The sequence below is a fragment of the Passer montanus genome, unplaced genomic scaffold, assembly GCF_014805655.1.
Source record: "Passer montanus isolate IOZ18808 unplaced genomic scaffold, ASM1480565v1 scaffold31, whole genome shotgun sequence".
NCBI classification, from domain to species: Eukaryota; Metazoa; Chordata; class Aves; order Passeriformes; family Passeridae; genus Passer; species Passer montanus.
This window is the reverse complement of record NW_024367819.1, coordinates 6,771,902-6,793,165: the sequence shown is the minus strand read 5'-3', so window position 1 is coordinate 6,793,165 and position 21,264 is coordinate 6,771,902. Positions and strand designations below refer to the sequence as shown.

The following is a 21,264-nucleotide window of genomic DNA, read 5'->3' as shown; positions in this document are numbered from 1 at the left end:
CCAATGATATTTGTTCATTTGGTTTCATTCATTTGGTTTTCTGAGCAGATTTTCACCTAACTGAGAAGTGAACTTGAGTATTGGATGTCTTACCATCTGAAATAGTTACATCTCTAGGCTTTTCTATGAAGTCCAAATAGAGTCTTGAGTGCATTTTTTTTTGTGTTTAGACTGAAACATGTCAAAATACAAATATCTCTACACATAGCTAAACAAGGAGAGCATTTTCTTACAAGGTGCAGTTACCTTGATTTCATGTAAGGACATAGCCCTTGGTAACTTGTCTTGCCATAAAAGCCAACTGTTAAGCTTTCTTTACCAGAGTACTTTGTAACTAGGTTAAAAGGCATTTCTTAAAAAAGCTGCACTACTCAGCCTGTTGGATTTTAGTGCCATTTGGAGGCCATTGAGAATACTGCTGTTAGTGATGTGCACTAGACAGAAATGATGCATGTTCGGTGACTCACATGAGTTATCGGATAGATGTTTGTGTGACACACTTTGGCATAAAGAGAATATCTCGATAGTGGGGTGGGGTGGTGTATCAAAGGAAATGGATTAAAATGGAAGTCTTACTGATGAAAGCAGTAGTAATGTAGTATGTTTTTGTTAAACATTAATAGGAGGTTGAGTTGGATGAAGACTATTGCAAGACAGGAAATTCCCACTGATGCCTCATGCATTGTTGCTTTTAACTTTCCCGTTTGTCTATGACACAGGAGCATCAAGAACAAAGGAAATGAGAGTTAGTTATTGTAAAAGACCTAAGAAAGCTGTCATTAGAGCTGATGAAAAAACCCCAAGTCTTAGGGACTTTTTTTTGTATTATTATTTGCAATTTTGCCACCTGTTTTAAGACTGGGTAGTCAAGTTCTTTTCATCTAAAATCAAGGCTGTATTAATTTATTACTCATCTAGGTGTGGAGTTTGTACAACAAAGTTTGTCTCTGATGTACAAAAGTTTCAGGATACGATTTATCAGAAATTTAACCACCATTTTAGAAAATGGGCTTCTTCTGTGACGTATGTGGAGCTAGAGCCAACTGAAGTGGCATCCAGAATGACATAAAAGTGCCGTACTGAGAAATTGCATGATACAGGAGTTGCAGTGTGGGAAAGGCCTGGAGGACTGGTCTGAGGTGACTGCACGTAACAAAGCATTTGCTTAAAAAACTTACAGAATGTTAAAGACAATTCAGCTTATGCTTTTGCCTGCTAGCTGCTGCTTTTTAAAGAATATTCACCCTAAGCAATTGAGTTACTTTTTCCGGGGGGCTGGAGTCAGTAGCACTTACCAGTTGAAAGTGGTAGATCTAAAGGTAGTGGCCTGTGGTGCAATGAGGAGAGAGAGCATTAAGGGCTCTAGTAGACTATCAACTATTCTTGCTAGCCTTGGAGCCCAGTGATGGCTCTGGAGCTCAGCAGGGCCGCTGTTGGACTCTGTCTTGTCATTTATCATTCCTTTCTCTTACAGCTGCTGTCTTGGTTTCTTTTCCTTCATTTGCAATGTAAAAATCCTCAAAGCTCTCTGCTTGACAAGTGAGTCAGGATGGTCAAGACTTGCTTTTCTCCATTAGAATGAAACAACTCCATTTTTCATCTTATGTCTCACTTAAGAGGTCATGGAAGATAAAGATATTAATTTATTTTTAAGTTTTGCTTTCTTGCATTGTAGCTTGATGGAGATTCAAAGATGCTTTTGCCTCTTTTGAGTTTCATTTAGTGTCTGATAGGGAGCATGTCCAGTGTAGACAATCTCTAGAGACTTTGACAGCCAGGTTTGGTATCTTCGGCAAATACACACTAACTGTGTTGGAGGGTAGAGTGATGAATCTTTGAGTGACTGGTATTATTTATTTTTTTAATATTTATTTTTATCTTCTCTTGGCCTTCCTTTCTAAGTGATTTTTGAAAAACTTTGTTTAGCAACATGGAGTTGCAATGAGAAGCTGATTTGAAATGAGAAATTCTGGGCTGAAGATAGTGTTTTTTCTGCGTTTCCATGGGACGGGAGAAAACAGTCCACACATCTGTGGTTGAAAACATATATGTGAAGTTTAGCTTGCAAGAATCTGTCTGTGCTATTATAGATGTGTCGATAAAGACATCCTACTGGGCTTGAATTTGGTGTTTAGCAATAGTAACATTATGTTGTCACTAGCAAGGGGTTGGATATAAAATTATATTTTACTATTCGACTACAGCAAGTCTGTGCAATTTTATGGCTGAGATGAATGCATTTAAGTGGAACCACTTACGTCAGATTTTTTGCCTTATATATTAAGCGGATTCAGAATTTCTTGTGTTGCTAACAAAATTAAAAACTATAAACTGACAATTGGGAATATGCAAATCAGGACAGGATAAAAATACAAATTAAATGCTTAAATAGTTTCCATGCGCTCAATCTACGTATTGAGTGTGAAATATTATACACATAAATTCTCATAGTAATTAATTCAATCATTGAATTAACGATTGGAAAAGACCTTTAAGAGGTCTTAAAGGTCTTTCATTCTGGCCCTTTACCTGGCACTGCCACGTCCACCACTGACCACGTCCCCAAATGCTGCATCTATATGTCTTTTAAATGCCGCCAGGGCTTGTGACTCAACCACTTCCCCAGGCAGCCAGTTGCCAGCTTGACAACTCTTCTGGTGAATAAATTTTTCCCGATATTTAAACATTCCCTGGTACAATTTGAGGTAATTTCCTCTCATCTTGTCACTTGTTACCTTGTGACCAGCACTCGCCCCACTGCTGCGTCCTTTTAGGGAGTTGTAGAGAGCGATAAGGTGTCCCCTGAGCCTCCTTTTCTCCAGGCTAAACAATCCCTCAGAGGCTCCTCATAAGCCTTGTCCTCCAAGCCCTTCACCAGCTCTGCTTTCCTTCCCTGGACAAACTCCAGTACCTCAATGTCCTTCTTGTAGTAACTGGGCCAAGAGCTGGACACAGGATTTGAGGTGTGCCCTCACTAGTGCCAAATACAGTGCCCTGCTCCTGCTGGCCACACTATTGCTGATACAGGCCAGAGAGCCATTTGCCTTCTTGGCCACCTGGACACACTTCTGGATCCTGTTCAGGTGCTGTCAATCAGCACTTCCAGGTCCTTTTCCACTTGGCAGATTTCCAACCTCTCTTCTCCCAATCTGTTAGCAATGCTTTGGGTTTTTGTGCAGGTCCTGGCGCTTGGCCTTGTTCACCCTCATATTACTGACCTCGGCCCATCAATCCACTCCTGCCCAACCTGGCATCACCTGCAAACTTCCCCTTTATTCTTACAAACAGTCAACTTTCTTGTCATCATCATTAAACTCTAGACAATCATAACACTCCTAACGTTCAAGGCTACCTTGGCAACTCTCCTTCCATGCCTATCCCTTCTGAAGGGTTTACAGACATCCATTGCAGCACCCCAGCTGTGCAAATCATCCCACCATGTTTCCATGATAGCAGCTATATCACAGTTTTCCTGCTGCCCAATGGCTTCCAGCTCCTCCTGTTTGTTGCCCAAGCCATGTTCATTGGTATAGATGCACTTTGGTTAGGCTATTAATTCTGTCACCTTTTTTGGGGCAGAAGGCTTAATTCCTACATGACCATTCTCAGGTGCTTCCATGGTTTCTGACACATCCATATCTCTTACATTTTGGCTGCTGCATGGATCTCTGTTCCTACCTCCTGTGAGATGGCAGACTGAAAGACCTTGCTAGTTCACCATTCCTCAGACACTGGTCTTCTGCCACCATGCTAATCTCTGGAGAACATGGCTTTATCAAATCTAGTCTAAAGCTCTTTCAGTAGCCCTTGTAATTCCTGTGCAAAGATCCTTTTCCTTCTTTGAGGCAGGTGTAACTTGTTTGTCACCAGCAGGCTCAATGTCATATAAACCAACCCAGGATCAGAAAACCCAAGAATCTCCCAGTGGCACCAGGCTCAGAGCCAGGTATTGATCTGATGGCTCTTCCCATTTCTTCCCTTTTCATTCCCTGCAACAAAAAGCACTGAGAAAGCACTACCTGTGTTCCTGATCCTCCAACCAGTCATCCCAAAGTTTTCAGGGAGAGACTTCAGTCACATCTCTCTTGATTGCCCTTGGGCTTCTTATTGCAATATCTTGCTTTTTTTGCTGAAGTATGGGGTTAATAATAATAATATGTTTTCCTAAGGGCCATTCCCAGGGTAGGAAGCTTCCTCATCACATCTTTAACCTTGGGCCCAGGGAGGCAGCAGGCTTCCTGAAGAAGTTGGCGCACTGGGCCTTTGGTCCCTTCAGAAGGGAGTCTCCAATACAATGATCCATCTGTCTTCAACCTACTCACCTCCTCCCTGAGCTCTGTCACTGAGCAGAGGATCTTCTCTACCTGGGCACACCTCCCACAGCTGTGATCTCTGCTGCCTTATCATCTAAATACTTTCCTACAAAGTAGCATAATTCTGTATTTAAATTACATCTGTACAATTGCTGAGTCAAAAATTAAATACATAACAGAGTGCCATTGCTGGAGATATCACACTACCAGTCAAACTTGAAGGTGGCTGTAATGTCTAAGTGTAATGCTCTGGTTACTCTTTGTTTCAAATTTTTGGTATATGCTTTCTCACTGTACGAATTGTGGCAATATGCTGATCAGTGCTCCCAAAATTCAATCTTTAAGTTGGTCTCAAAATGACAATGTTGGCATTTAAGTTAAAATCACTTTTTTAAAAGTAGCTGCTGAAGACTATTTCTGCAAAAAAGAATTTTATGTTATGTTGTGGGGTTTTCTAACATTTTTAATTTTTCAGGTGGCAGAGATAAGCGTGGAGGTCCCATTCTAACATTTCCAGCTCGTAGTAATCACGACAGAATACGGCAAGAAGACCTTAGAAGACTAATTTCATATCTAGCATGTATTCCTAGGTAAGCGATTGTCTGTTAACCTCTAAGGCTGTATAACAAAATAAATGGATTAGGTTGCAGTACTCCCACAAGCTAGCAGACTGAGTGAGTTAATAACATGAGCACATCAATACCAAGTTTTGTCATTTGCTATTTTCAAATGGCTTTCTGGAAGAGAAGTAATTACTCTGCCTTGCAAAAGGAAGGCAGCTGGCAGAAGGGCTGGTGTGCTTTAGCTAAAAGTAGTTTGTGTCTCGGAAATGGCACTGCCATGCCACATTGGTTTTGCTGTGTTGAAGACTGCAAATACAACTCAAAGGCTTTCAGTATATCAATGATTAGAAGCATGCTGGTCATCCTTCACCATATGCCTTGTGTGGAGTGCAGTCAGCACAGGACTCCTAACTGTTATTTGTGTTAGATAAGTCATAGTGTCCTGATACAGCACGGAAATAATCAGGAGAAAGGTATGAGAAATTGTTTGTAAAGGTCTCAGATAAACCTGTGGAGTCATCTGTGAAAGTACTGATATCATTGCATTATCAGCAATTCAGCCTATGAATTGAGCTGTTTAAATAAATTGACAGAAGTCAAATCCAGTGCTAGTGTGTGTGTGTGTGTGCATATATACACTCCCATATACATATATATAGTTGTATATATGTATGAGATACTTTATTCAGAACTTTGCTTTCTGTAGTATTCAAGTTGGGAACAAAAATGATCCTAAGACTCTGACTTTAGGTCCATCTTGGAACCTTCCAGCATTGCAGGCTGGAGCAATGCTGACTGTGCTTGACTCTGTTTGTCTGTCTATGACCACAAGCAGCAGTTGTCATTACAATTGAAAAAAATTCCTTGGACAACATCCCTAGTGCAATATCTTCCATGTTTGTGTAATGTGCTAATTTACTGGGAGTCTTTGTACTTGATATAATCAAATACCAGTTTCTGACTGGGAAAGGTGGTTTCATAAAAGCAACTTCAAAGCATCTGTCTGAGAGAATACATGGCCTCCTTTTTGTAAAGTTAACTGGGCATCTCAGGGGACTTAGAGAAAGGAGAACAGGAAGAAGGCTTGAAATTTTTGGTCTCAGATTTGCATGGTGAGATGTATTTTAGCCATCTAGAGCTTCAAGTTGCTAGATAAGTTAATAGATAAATATGCATCAAAATATGTCCAATAATTTTTTTAGAGATAATCAGGGCAAGAAGTTACGTTCCTCTGGCAAAAGGTGTATATTAGTTAGCTTAGCTCAATAGTTCTAAAATTAAAAGAAAGTTAGTGCATGTTTTATACTTTTTAAGCATGGCAATCTTTTGAGAAAAAAGGGAGCTTTATCAAAACTAAGACTTATTTCCATACAAGTCATGTTTAAGGGACTGATTATGCAGCTCTAGCTAATTAGAAGTCCCAATTGGTACAAATAGCCGCGAACTTTTGGGTTGTGTTTTATTTGTTGTAGTACTATTACATGACGTAGCTGAAGAATCACACATATCAGTTGTTTGGCAAGAGATTCAAAAGCTTAAGTTGACTCAATCTCACAATTTTACTGATTTTACAATTTATCTGATTTAAAAATATGGCTGAACTTATGTCATCACCACAGAGTGGGCCAGATATTTTAGTGTAGTTCAGGCTTACCATCACATGACTTTGACTCCCTTGAACAAATCTTGTGATCCTTGGCCAAAAGACATTCAGCTTGTGTGAGGTGATGTGGCTCCATGATGGAGCACATGATGAGGGACCACTTTGGATACCCCAGTAGATACATGCCTTGTGAATTAGTGGCAAGCACTCCCTGTGCAATCCTCAGTTTGGTATGATAGTGATGGGCTGAGCAGCACTCCTATTGCCATTTGACCTTACAGTGATGGGTCTATCTTTAAGACTGTAGTTAATTTTTCCCTTGAATTCTGTGATGATTTTAGAAAACATTTTTCCCATGGTCAGAAAATTGTATGTTGTAGCCTATATGTATGCCAAGCTAGTTACTTTTAATATATTTTGCTTCTGCCATTGCCATTTTTGGCATTCTTATGGGCAGGTGGGAGAGCCGGTGTTTATCATGATAAATTCATTTTTTGAAATGTTGTGGGATGTTTATTCTCTCTTCTTTTCCCTAGCTTTAAACTTGTCAAAGTTAAAAAACCCTTCCCTTTCTGAGGAACCAATGTTACCACTTCTTCCAGATCTCCTATAGCAGTCATAATCTATCTTTCTGCAATGTGGCCAGTAAGACTGAGTAAAATATGCCAGTGAAGCTTCCCTGCCTCTTGGACACTCTAGAAACCTCACCACATGAATTCTAGAATGGCATTTGAATTAGTCACATCCCTGAAAGTGACTCATACTCAAACAATGGACATTTGGTACTTCTTGATAGTCTGTTGGCTATGAGGCATTGGTTTTGAAATGATTTCCTTCCTATGGTTATACTACAAGGTCATGTAGCAAATTCTGTTGGAAGAAAACCAGAGTTTCTGGTGGTGGTGGTGATTGTCACTTTTGATCAGTGGCAAGAACTAAATGTACGGGAGATATTGATGAAAAGAAATTAAATTTTCCATTCTCAGAAGGAGTTTGGGAGAATTTGAGTATAAGGTCTATCAACTTTTGGACAGCAAAATTGAGCTTAAATTTTGTAGAAACAGATTCATGTCGTTTTCTTCACAACCATAAAATACTGTGTTGTCCTTTAACTATTTACAAATCAATCCTGTTACAAAAGAAATTGTCAATAAATGGGTGTCTTTCCTCTACAGACTAACTCTCAGATAAAGTGGTTCTAAATCTGAGACAGTTTGGAAAAGTTGTGAAGTGGTAGGTAAGAACAATTTGCCATCTTCTGCCTTCTTAGAGGATCCCCCCAATCATTAGAAAGACATGAATATTATTATCAGTCAAGTAAGTGTGTGTGTTCTGAAGAGTAAATTGTAAATGTATTAGATATTGCTGCTTTAGGAAATGGTAGGATTACTGTGTAAACCTTAGTAAGGTGAGGGAGAAACAAGACTGGACGATGAATAATCGTGAATATAAACAGTGAAAATGAAAGTGAAGATATTGGTAGAATATCAAATCAGCAACAGATATAGAGCGATCCCTCAGAAGGAGTTTGTCCTGGGGATGAAAGAAGCATCTTGAGAGAGTTGTGAGATCTGCTGTGTATGGTCAGCTAGTCAGGAGTGAGACACTTGAGGACACCATGTTCATTAGGCAGCGTGGTGCAGTAGAGTGCTGTGTTGGAAATTGAAACGCTTGATAACCTTTCCTTCTGTTTTCTGCAGTGAGGAAGTATGTAAACGAGGATTCACCGTCATTGTAGATATGCGTGGGTCAAAATGGGACTCCATAAAGCCTCTGCTGAAGATTTTACAGGAATCGTTTCCATGTTGTATTCATGTTGCACTGATAATCAAGCCAGACAATTTCTGGCAGAAACAGAGGACTAACTTTGGCAGCTCTAAGTTCGAGTTTGAGGTAATTTCCCCTATAGTATACAAATGTGTATTTATTTTGTGGTTTTAAATGTTCTCACTAATGATCAGCCCCTTGAAATCTCTCACATAAATTATATTCTGGCTGGAAAGGGAGGTACTTGAGACCAATGGTGCTAGAAGAAATGTGGTTTTCTTCATGTACTTAGGCTAGGTAATTGTGTTTGTTGTTGTTTATATTCTTTTTATAAGCTCAAGAAAGACTGAATTAGGTTTTTCCCCCTAATGATAAAAACTTAGGTTTTGTCTCTTTGTTATCTTAGTTTGCATTATGGTAATATTGATATCTCCAGAATCCAGAGGAAATCAGCTGAATGAACCTTGCTGTTACCCTCCTGAAGCTTTGCAATACACAAAGTTAAAACAGTAATCAAAAGAGTGGTTGCTGTTTTGTTCTTAAATGTAGTGAGGTAAGAAAGAAATGTGGGAAAATACCTGCAAGACTTCCTGTCTTCTGCTGATCAGAATTGATACTTGAAATGTGTACGAAAAGTTGTCATGTGGACTTCATGAGCAAAAAGAAAAAGCAAAAACTTTCTCTTACAAAAAGAAAAGCAAAAACTTGGAAGGAAATTTCAAATTCATTTCAGTAACAGCATTTTTTTCGTTCCATTTTTATTTTTTTAGACAAATATGGTGTCTCTGGAAGGCCTTACCAAAGTAGTTGATCCTTCTCAGCTAACCCCAGAATTTGATGGCTGTTTGGAGTACAACCATGAGGAGTGGATAGAAATCAGAGTTGCCTTTGAGGACTACATTAGCAATGCAACCCATATGCTGTCCAGACTGGAGGAACTGCAAGATATATTGTCAAAAAAGGAAATGCCTCAGGACCTGGAAGGTGCTCGCAATATGATAGAGGAGCATTCACAATTAAAAAAGAAAGTCATTAAGGCCCCTATCGAGGACCTTGATGTGGAAGGACAAAAGCTGCTCCAGCGGATACAGAGCAGTGATAGCTTTCCCAAAAAGAACTCTGGGTCAGGGAATGCAGACTTACAGAACCTTTTACCCAAAGTGTCCACCATGCTGGACAGGCTGCACTCAACACGGCAGCATCTGCATCAGATGTGGCATGTGCGGAAATTGAAATTGGACCAATGCTTTCAGCTCAGGCTGTTTGAGCAGGATGCTGAAAAGGTAAGGATTGAGTGAGGAGACTATAAATGGTTGATGCTTGATGGACTTGAAAGAAGTACCAAGGGTAACTGAAAATAGTAATTTTTGTCTTTGAAGTTAATCACTAGCCTTTTAATGAGAAATAAGGGACTTCTTGATTCAGAGGCACTCGGGGCCTTCTGGAGTGAGGGGCATGGGATAGTTCTGCTAAGCTGTAAGGAGCACAGGAAGCTCTTAGCAAAGAAATTTGTAACTGCTAATGACTTCAAAGCGGTTATTTTATTAAGCATTTGTTCCAGACAGATGCTTTTGTATGCATTAAGTAAAGAAGAGTGCTGTATACTTTATAAATACAGATGATTATGGACTACATTGGTCTTTTTTTGAGTGATCTTTGGTAAGTGAGTGACAGGCAGTCAACAAAGCCTGAAGAGGTTGACACGGGGAACTGCAACTGCTTCACTGATGCAGGGTTTGAAGTCCCAGGCTAAAAACTGATGTATCTCTTCTGACAGTGCATATGTCATTAACAGGGAACTGAGTGATTTCAGAATGTTTCGGGCTAACCAGTCCCTTCAGATGAGAAAGCCCTTGATTGTCATGGAATTTGAAGAGGAAGTATGGCAGGCAGATCACTTTTAGATGAGCTCAAATTAGGTCTATTTTCATGTAGAATGGTTTTGCAATGTCTTATTATTGACTTGTTACCATGGAATAAATAGCTTTAAGGAAGGGTGGAGATTTTTTCTCTGGGAGTAATAGTATCTAGACTATGCAGTCAAGCGGTAAGTATGTTTTTTGTCAGAGCTTAAAGTACTCAGATTTCTTGAAGTATTTTACATAAGATTGCCTGAACTGCATGAAACCAACGGTCCATGTTAAACCAGTATTCTGCTCTCCAGCAGCTGTCACTAGTAGATGCATGGGGAAGAGTAAAAGCAGAGCAAACAGATAAAAACTTAACTTCTTCTTGTTTGTTTATTTGTATTCTTTGCCCATACTTTCCCTTACCCCCATCATTTCAATTGAGGAACTTTCTTTACACTACTGTAATGTTTTCTGCTGTGTTTAAAAAATAAATAATTTTTTTAAACTACCATTTAAATCAAATGTTTACTGGATGGTATAGCTGGAAATAGTAGAAGTATGTAGTACGTCTCTACATGTATGAAATACATAGAGAGTTGGAAAAAAGATGAAATTATTATTTATTTCTACGATGATTTAGAAAATAATGCAAGCTGTTGTTCTAGTGTTGCTCTTTAAGACCCAAATGCGTTTTAGCAACCTTGCAGCCACTTCATTATAGAATATCTTTCAGTACCATGTGAGCACCATCAAAATACATTTTGTTAATTTTATCATATTTTATCAAATTGGTTACATAACTCGTGCTTTAACAAACTTCTTGCGAAATACTTGAGCCTGTGGAATTGACCTCTTGTCCTGCCATGTGGTTGCATAAGCTCCTATCAGTGTTTTCTATGTTTCTGATTCCAGGAATAAGTCTATATTAAATTAACACTTCTTTCTTTCAAAAGGGAAGTATTAGGCACCTCAAAATGAAGCTGACAGCAGCTATTATACCTGGGACAGTTTTTCTCTCATTAGCCAGTAAACAGGATTAAAAAGAAGGTTTGTGTAGTATCCCAGCTCACTTTTGGATTAAGACCCTTCACTTAATCTATTTTCAGCCTGTATTTTTACTGCTTGTGTCAGATTAAATTTCACAGCTCATGACTTTTTTATCAGTGTATGTCTATATTTTACTGAAATGTAGGAAAGGAGGAGATCTTTGTTGGAAAGAAAAAGAGTATTGCATGGGGAGAAATAAACATGTTCCTTTTGGAGGACTTGTTCAATTCAGTGCAAGGAATTTGGACTGGTTCAGAAGAAGAGAAGGCAAAAAAGGGGCAAGGTGGGAAGGAATCTGATTGAAATTGCTCCTTGAAGTATCTGAAGGCAACAAATTCAAGTGACCTAGAGGAGGATGGTCACAAGCAGTACCAGTGTCTGTTTTGAATAACGTTCTAACACATTCTCACTGAGTTCTAGATAGGAAGCTTCAAATTTTAGGAGTATGTGATCAACTGTCTGTTATTTAAACTTCAGAAGTTTGGCTTACAGTTCTTACCATATTGTGGTTTGTTTATGATTTAGTTTGTCATGGACTTGGGGCAAATACTGGGCTTGATAATGTTGTTTTGTTAGCCAGCATATTTGGAAAGATCTTTAAATGAATACTTCCTGCCTACTGCTACCATTTTTTCCTGGACAGTCTATTTCAGCTTATCCAGAGAGCAGGTGGGGTGTCTCTTTTGCTGAGATATAGCAAAGATTTCAAGACCATTGTGAGCAGGTGGGGTGTTCAACAGCTCTTTGCTGTGTTGCTTGGTCTTTGAAAACTTTGTCTTCCAGTCCCACTGTTAATATACCTGTGTGCCTTCATTGATGGCCATTGTCATATAAGGTCTCTCCTAATTTTTTTTAAATATTAAAATATTCCTTTTTTTCTTTTAAAAACAAGCATATTTAAAGATTATCCTTAAATTTCTCTGGAGGAAGATAACTCTGTGCTCACATATACTTTTAATAATTAATCTAGAAATAGAATATTTGTTTTCCAGTCTGCTGTAAACTTATGAACTAAAAATATTAAACTAGCTGCTGAAGTACTTGATCAGCATGAAAGAATTTATATTTAATTTCCATGAGTTACCATTTTCATTCTAAACTGCTAAGCTGCTGATGTCAATAAGTGCTGACACTAGAGAATGTGTAAGCTTGGCAACTCAGGGCTGTGCTCCAAGTCTGTTTACTATGACTTCTTTGTAATAATGAAGTTTATGATTATGACATTACTGTAGCTTGTTAAGATAAACACCTACAGTAAAGATAACAGTAACAGCCTCAACTGTTTGATCCAAAAAGCAATGATTGAGTTAAAATATGCAGTAACTTAAAATGGAAGGAGCATCGGTGTTAATTTTCATGGCCTTATACTCTGTATTCTGTGTTCATAGGTATCTTCCATTACTTGTCCATGATTTCTGCCATAACAAATTACTGAACTTTCTTCTTTCCTTAACATTTTCATGTAGATGTTTGACTGGATCACACACAACAAAGGTCTGTTTCTGAACAGCTACACAGAGATTGGAACCAGTCACCCCCATGCAATGGAACTTCAGACACAGCACAATCACTTCGCCATGAACTGCATGGTAAGAACAGGCCTCCCCGCACAGACATGCTGGCTGTTTGTTCTGTGTTAAGGTAGAATTTTTAAGTGCATAAACACAGATTGTTCCTTCTTTACAAAGTAGTGGAAATTTGGTTTTGAGCAGTGAGGTTATAAAACACAATGGAGGAAAATAAAGGGTGGTCAGGTACAGAGGAACTGTGGTAAAGCAATACAATTGTTTTGACAAATGGCAGTGTTCAACATGACCTCAGCACCTCTCAAATATGAGTGTCCAAGCTTCTAGAACCTGGGATGTATCTTTGAGTACTACCTTGGGTCTTGTAGAAAATTTCAGAGAATCATGTGTAATACAAATTTTATCTCTCCACTCTGAAAGAAATAGCTCTCAGGATCTTCTGAAGAGATTTCAACTCAGGCAAAAAGTTCTGAGAAGTAACTGAGCCTGGTGTAATAATTCTCCATGGTTTCAAGAAGATACTTCTCATTTTCGGCACAGCAGAATGGAGCTAAGACAATTTTTTTGGTCAAATATGATCAGTAGGCTATAAAAAATTTTGGATTTTAACTGGCAGTGAGTGAAAGCTACTTACTTTCAGTTTCATGAATTGCTGTTTGAACATGGGAACAAAATTCTAAGTTACATTTTATATCCTTAACACATTGTAGGTGTTTAAATAACCTTGGGAGTCTGGGCCTAAGTCCAGTTCCTGTTTGTTAGATCAATGAAGGAAGAACACTACCAGTCTTGTTACAAATTAACATTCTTGGCAGTCCAAGGATGGGAATTGAATTAAAGTATGGTTGAAATAATGAACTCTTGCAAGAGGGTTTTTCTGTAGAACAGGAAAGTGGCAAAATAAATGTACCTGGGTTGTAGAAATAATGGAAGGACTAGTAAGGCAGCTCCTGTGTATGGTGTAGCTGTAGGTAAGACAATAGAAAACACAATTAGAACAGGCACATTTTCTTCTTTTGCAACTCAGCTATGTTTCCAAAAGTTTAAAAGAATTAAAATCAATATGAGCTTTCTGAAAAGAGTAAAGCAAATGCTGGTGACCTTGGCAATTAAGTTATGTAACATCATATACAGTTTTGACCATTAGGTTTGGGTCACAGGATGGGGAATTGGTGCCTAATGGAGCACCTTGTTGTTCTTCACTGCTCTGCATATGAAGTAGAGCAGAAAGAAACACAGGATGACAGTAGGAGTCATTGACATGAGATGACTTTTGGAACTTAGTAATTTTGAGTGGCCTTCCACACAATTCTTGGGGTTGCAGTCCAAAGGTTAAATTCTTCCGTAAGCCTGTCCTCATATTAGTCACTATTGTAGTATTTTCTTCAAACTGGATGACTTTTTATTCTTTTTCCTTCTTTTAGACTGTTCAGATGCTATCAACAGTAGGAAGCACTTGAGCGATGCAGCATAATCCTTCCTGCTCTGTGTTTGCTATTAGTCTTTTCCTGTTAATCTCTCCATTGCCTTTAGTTGTCAAATGCATTAATTACAGGGGATTTTTTCTCAGCCTGCAAAATGTTTTCTTAAAACTTACAAGGAGCAGCTTAAATTTGGGGTAAATTAAGCTATCTGAACACTCAAAAGGGTAAAAACAAGCATTTTTTTTCTGTTGCATAGTCTATCCCAGCAGGGGCTCTCTGCCATGAAATAGGAAAATGTAAATTCAGTATGACTGGCCCTTGGTTTTCATTTAAGCAGCACTCAGATTATCTGGGTTTTATTTGGTTAAATGACAAAAGCCTTTCTTATAGATTAAGGGCAAAGATTAAACTGAACGTGACATAAAAAATGATGTGAACTGATTGAATTTTGGCAGGCCTTATTTTTCACTAGCTTTCAACTGGAAAAATGTGGGGCAGTCTTTAACTCCTGCAAAAATGTTCAGCTTCTCCCTGACCACTCTCCACTTACGCTCTGTGCTTAACAAGTTGCTGTTTGTTCACTCTTCCCATCAGTGTAACTGTTCAGTAATCAAAGCGGATTTAAGGTGTCTTGTGTGAGTACTCTTAACACCAGAAGTGAAATTTAACTTTTAACCTATCTACAGCCATGTGAAATGATTCATTTGGATGGAGTTGAGGGAGGGAGAAAGACAACTATGTATAAGCTTTATTTATTGCAGCAGATTTTTAAGACTTTGCATTGTGGCCCTAATTGGACCTTAATAGATCTTGCTTTCTAGTCAATTTTTTTAGGCTCACTTGAGGTAGGGAAAAAACTGTTAGAAGAATAAATGCTCCTCAAGCAGCTACATGCAACCTCTTGCACTTGCTCATAGCTTAACTCTGATAAGTGATGTTGCAGCTGCTTTTCCCAACATATTGTGGTTGTTGCAGGGCACATGCTCCCCTCCACAGCAGGTGCTACCCTCTGTCAGTAGCTGGGTTTCTCATGTCCCCTTCCTTCCTAAGCAGCAGTTTGTTTCCAAGAGGTGGAGGGCAACTTCTGCAGCTGCTTATGCCAAACTTGGCTGAGAAAGAGTGACAACCTTTGGGTGAGATGCCAAAATTTTGATTTGGTCTTCCAGTCTGAAGCAAGCCACCTGGATGTAAACCATTGTGAAAACTACTTATTTCCTGTCATGAACAAGAGTTAGTTACATCAAGGACAAAGAGGATTTGCTGAATTTTTATTTTCAGTTTCTTGTAATGGCTTTGTGCCATTTTTAGAATGTTGGTTTTCAGTAAGAACACGAAATAGTGGGAAGTGTAAGACAGATGCTCTAAAACAAAAAGGTAAAGAATACATCTGTGGAGGAGATTTACCTTTACTTTCACCAGTTTCATTAGCAAAGGGAATATCTAGGAATCTTATGTATTGATGTGGTTGCACTTTCCAAGGTAACAGGAATAAGTTCATGCAAATCTTAAGCTTAATACACAAACTGGTTCTCACTGCAATAAATCTGTCCCAGAGAAAAGCTAGGTGGGTGTAGTGCTGTGCATTAAAGAGAGACATATATATGGTTACCATGAATTTACACACAGTTTGATGTGGCAAAAGGAGCTGCTGTAGGAAGGATAGGTATGTGACTTCCTGTTACTGAATTTGAGAAGCTGTGTACAGATAAAAGTCAAGGTTGTCTCTTTATAGGGCAAGATCCCATGTTCCATAACTGTAGGGAAAAACAAAATTTCAGTGATTCCGCTCTCTGAAAATGAGGATGGATTTTCAGTACAATTTTAAAGGCCTGCTTTCAACAACAGTAAATTGCTGTTGTCAAGTCCTGAGATTTATTTGAGTTAAGCAATACTCAGTTTCAGCTTGACGTTCCTATTTGGGTGACTAAATCAATGCTTCACTTCTCAAAACAAGTTTTTAGTACCTTTTAAGGGAGAAACTTTCAAATAAGTCATCTGAGGAGTTGCAAGTACAAAAATTATGTATTGAGTTTTTAAACAGCAAGAATAAAGTACCCATGATTATATGATTAGTCCATCTTGCATAGAAGAGTGGGAAAGACTGATTATATGTCTGTCCACTCCTTTTCCTGCCATTTTCTCTACATCTGCTGAGACACAAGGAAGACAAGAAGTCATGTGAAATATGGGTAAGGAGGAGGATGTTTTCTGTTTGAACATTTTCTGCTCTTTTTGCTAGATTAGATGGCCTTGCTTTTATTACAGTTTAACTGTGCCTCTCCCTGCACTGGGGAGGGTTAAAATGCTTGAAGAGTGATGCAGGCAAAATGAAACTTTGTTTGTAGAAAGCTGACACATGCTACTATTAAAGGATGTGCTATGACTGCTTCTTGTCTCAGTGTTGATAGGACCATGAGTAGAAGTTACATTTATTAACTGTAATCCAAAAGCTCCTATCTCAATTGTCAGTGTATTGCTAAGTTGATTAATGTTCTCAGAACAGGCTGTTTGCATACACTAAACCATTTCATCAGGGTTGTAATCAAATCTTGAATGCTATACAATAAGAGAGTGTCAGAGATGAGCACTGGTGAGAGCTTTGGAATGGTAAAATAAAATTGTAAGCACAACGATTGAATATCCCTAGGTGTGCAGAGTTAAAAGTTAAAAAGATGTCTTGCTCAAATCCAGCCTCAGGGACTGGTACAAATGAAAACATGAAGAAAGTCAGGTGAGGTAAAGTCACCTAGTCTTAGAGGTTGTGTGATTTTTTCCTCCTCCTTTGTACCACTGACATATTTCACCCCTGGGATTCTTTTTACTTCAAGTATGTGTTTGTGTAACCATGCCGATTTGTCTCTTGAGATAGACTAGAGCACCATGTGCATTCTAGACTGCCCTTGGCTCTCAGGTTTTGGGCAAATGAGAGTAAGACCACAGGTGTACATCCCTAACAGAATCTTTGTGGTGCCTGAACAGTTAACACTTAGACACAATGTCTGGGTGCCACCAGCCTGAGAATAGACTGAAAAGGTAAAATGAGTTCAGGCTATTTTCAGCTTCTGAGGAGCACTCCAAAGTCAGCAAGACTAAATAGAACAGGCTAACTGTGCAGTCCTTAAGAGGGAAGAAGCAAGTAAACAGATTTTAAAAAGCAGTCAGTTACTGAGGTGTTAATACAGCAACAAGTACGTTCATGTTAATGAATCACAAACTAAGGGAACAGACAGTGGTGTTATTGAAAGGAAGCAAATCTTATTTCACTCTTGGTACTTATTCTTGGCTGAACTTCAGATTTGTAAAGAAAATGCTCTGATTCAGTTGGTCCTACTACAGAACTAGGTCCAGTTTAGAGCCCCATACTTAGTGCTGTAATGGGAAACAAATACATGAAAGTGATATGCCTGTAGGGAGAGTTTGAAGGCATAGGCATTTACTATGATTAAATAAAGGTGAGTGAAAAGTAAAGAAGGAAGGAAAGTAATGCTGGTGTTGGACTATATAGTCTTGCAGTAAGATTCCTCATGTCCACTGTGAAAAATGTAGGAAAGAAATCAGATTTTTGAAGAAAGTTGGAGTGAAATTATATTGCACGTGTTCTAGTGCTGATGGCAGTGGAAATGGTTAAATGGTTGCCTGTGAATATTTAGAGGATCCTTGTAGTTGAAGAACATGTTAAACAATTGCAGCTTGGATGTTGTCAAGTTTATATTTTTCAAGGGAATAGATCAGGTTTTACCTTTAGTTGTCCTGCAGCCCTCATTATTGAAGTTTGTATTCCCAAACTGATAGTTTTACTCTTGCTTCAAAAATTATACTAGAAGAAATGTTAGAGAACGTGTAAATCATTAAAGCAGGTGTTAATTCATATGTTAATACTACACCATGTTTTGGTAGTCATTTGTGTGTGAAGTGGCAGATTATTTGAAAATGCCATTGCTAAATTGATTCTATTGCAGTAAAATAGTTCCAGCTCACTGCAGTCTATAGAGAGGTGCCACTTATGATGCTTATGGACCATGTCAGTGAGTTTGATGGCATTTAAAACTGAATTCACAATAGTCTCTGTGTCAGAAAACTGCTGTTGGAAATCTTGGAGCAAAACAAACATTTTATAAGTGGGTCTGGGAAAATCAGGAAATAAAATGGAACCTTCAGGTCACTTGCCAGCTTTATTTTGGGTGAGTGTGATATAAGTTCAGTTAGCTGATAGGCTGTCACCTTTATTTTCTCTGTGTATTTGCCTTTCAGGTACACAACAAAGAATGACACAGCAAACTTAGGCTACTAATCTGTGTTGCTTTGCTGAGCAATACCTTTTTTTATTTGTATATTCTCCTAAGAGGTGAAATCTGCAATGAGGAGCTTTCCAGATATCGTAAGCTTCTCGCTAAAGAGCATTTTAGAGAAAACAATCATGCTAAGTACACTTGTATCCTTACTAAACCCTTTGTAATGCAGTGACTTAAATTGTTACCTTTTAAGTCTTGTTACCATAGGTATGTGTGTAACACAATTAAAGAAATGCAATATCACATTGCTCTTTCACCTTTGAGACAGTTGATACAAGTGTAGAAGCTGCAGGTGGTGTAAATGAGGTCACTAAATAAGACTGTATCAGTTATTACCTCCAAGCTGTTGCTTCCTTAACTAAAACCAGGTTGTAAATGCATACAATGAATAAGATACCAGTCTCTGGTAAATGGGTGACAGACAGCTCACTTGTAACAGTGTTTCACATCTCTCAAGCAGTGTGCAAAATATGCAGTTGTCTTATAATAATGACACTGGAATTGCCTGTCTAGGTAGGAAATTGAACAAAATTTTTTGACCTTCAAGGGTCAATAAAAGATAGTCTGATTATAGTGAGTTGCTATGAGAGATTCTTTTCCTCCTTAACCAAATCTATTTCATTTGGGTCATTACATTCTAAAATACTGACACTTAAACTTTGGTAGATATATCACATAGTGAGGTGAAAGGTTTAGATTATTCGTAAGTTGTTTTTTTGGGTTTTGTTTGTTGTTTTTTTGAGGAAAGGAATGTGTTGTACATAGCTTGGAAAGTGTTCAACTGTCAACGTTTTAATTCATATTCATACTGCTATAGGCTGTATTCCTCCAGACGTGTGAAGCCTGATTTCCATGGGAAAATGAATACATGTTAACCACAGCTCAGTTTCAGTTTGTTTTTCTTCATGTTTATGGTGCCATGTCCTTAATTTTTAACTGCTGTTTCAGAATTTCTAAAATTGCTTTGTTATGTTACAGAAAGAGTTCAAATGGCAGTCTACTATAGCCTTTATTCTTTTCCCTTTTGGCACTTGTTTCTTCTCACAACTGTAAAGACCATCTAAGGGCTTTCTGTATTCATTTAGCAGTCTTGCATTTATGCTACGTACACTTTTAATAGGCCTGAATGCTCTCCAGTCTTCTAAAATTTATTGGAAATAGCAGATTTGTACTCTGCCAGTTGTTTGGCTGTGCTTAAAAAGCAGAGCATAAATGTGTGGGATAATGTAAAAAAGTAGGAGATAGTATTGGGCAGAAAGGAAGACAGCCAACATGACACTGCTGTGCTCAGTTTATTGAGCAGACCAGCTTGAGCTGTAGGCTGTGTCAGGTATACTCCTGCTTGCATACATGCATACAGTTTACCATCAATAGGGACCTGTCCCAATTGCCACTCAGATGAGTTTGAGCAATGAAGCCTGGAGAAGCTGTGACACTTGCTCCAGCCAGGCAGTGTCAAGCTCTGGGCAGTGGCTGGATGCCAGCAGGTCATGGTTCCACCTGGTTTTGCTCAATATCTGGTGGTTGGACTAGGTAATCTCCAACCTCAACAATCCTGTGATTCTAGAAACTTCATTCTAGATGTACAAGAGTCTGCCTAATTTGAAGAAAGTGTCAACTCCGTATTAGATGCATGTACCTCTGAAAGACTTACTCAGAAAGTTTTTGGTGGCAAAATCATTCTTGTTTTACTTCGTGGGAATCAGAAACTCTTGACTGAAAATTAGATTGACTAAGAGCCATCAAGGACTAATGCGAGTATGCTAGAGAATACTTCTGATCTTGGATGTCATTTGTCTAATTTTGAGTGCTAGCTCTGAGGCAGTATAGCCACAAGAAAATAAAATGTAAAACTGTTAAACTTCTTGTAGCTCAGAGTTGTTGATTTTCTTTCTTTAAAAGTTACTTCTGAAGTTGATGTAAAGGTTCACAGATGTTGCACGCTTGCATATTGTGGATAGATCAAGGGCTTAGTAATGATACTTCAATTTTCCTATATTGTATGTGTCTGAATATCTTGTTGACTTGAATGTCTATAAACATTTTTATTGAGGTTGTTGTAAAATATGGTTATTTCTTCCTCTTTATTGTAATAATGTGTCTTCATGTAATATAAATTGGCTTAAGCTGATTGTTAACATGCGTTTTAAACTGATTATTTCAAGTAATCATTCTCACTTGTCAATTATGGATAGGCTGCTACATTATACACCTAGAATCCAAAGTTTGGCATGCATAAGCTTGCTGAATAAAACCAGACTACTGATCAGTACTGTAATAAAGTAGAATTTTTTTAGGGGTATACTTCTGTATTTATTTGGTCTGCTGACTTGCACTAATCTTCCCCTCCTTCTCCACAGAATGTGTATGTAAACATAAGCCGCATCATGTCAGTAGCAAACCGCCTGATCGAGTCTGGTCATTACGCTTCACAGCAAATCAAACAGATTGCCAGTCAGTTGGAACAGGAATGGAAGGCATTTGCTGCAGCCTTGGAAGAACGTAGCACGTTACTGGACATGTCCTCCATCTTCCATCAAAAAGCTGAACAGGTTAGTAAATGGTTAGTAAATGATGGAGGGCATCAACAAAACTTTATGTCCTAGAATGGGGAGTTGTGCAGGTTGTTTTTGCTTTGGACAAAAGTTCAAAAAGTGATTGAAAAGTTTGACAAGAAAACCAGAATATTTATTTCTGCCAATTTCAATACACAAACAAAACCTTGTTCTCCTCAGTTTAGTCCACAGAATGCTTTGCCTACATCAGTGCAAGGTAAAACAACCAAATTAGTTATATGAACCAAAATGAAGTGGACTGAAATGCTTATGTATATAAGGCTTTTAAGTATCTATATAATGCCTTTCTACATCTAGAAGCTG

General features: G+C 38.4%; 1 protein-coding gene across 2 annotated transcripts in view; it reads left to right on the top strand.

Moving 5' to 3' along the window:
* Positions 1-21,264, top strand: part of TRIO (trio Rho guanine nucleotide exchange factor) — a 244,477-nt gene that overhangs the window by 69,576 nt on the left and 153,637 nt on the right. For both annotated transcript variants that reach the window (XM_039714755.1, XM_039714756.1), the window contains exons 3-7: positions 4,789-4,903; positions 8,180-8,372; positions 9,017-9,529; positions 12,610-12,732; positions 20,746-20,937. In XM_039714755.1, coding sequence (XP_039570689.1) covers positions 4,789-4,903; positions 8,180-8,372; positions 9,017-9,529; positions 12,610-12,732; positions 20,746-20,937 — 1,136 coding nt within the window. The remainder of the gene's footprint in view (positions 1-4,788; positions 4,904-8,179; positions 8,373-9,016; positions 9,530-12,609; positions 12,733-20,745; positions 20,938-21,264) is intronic.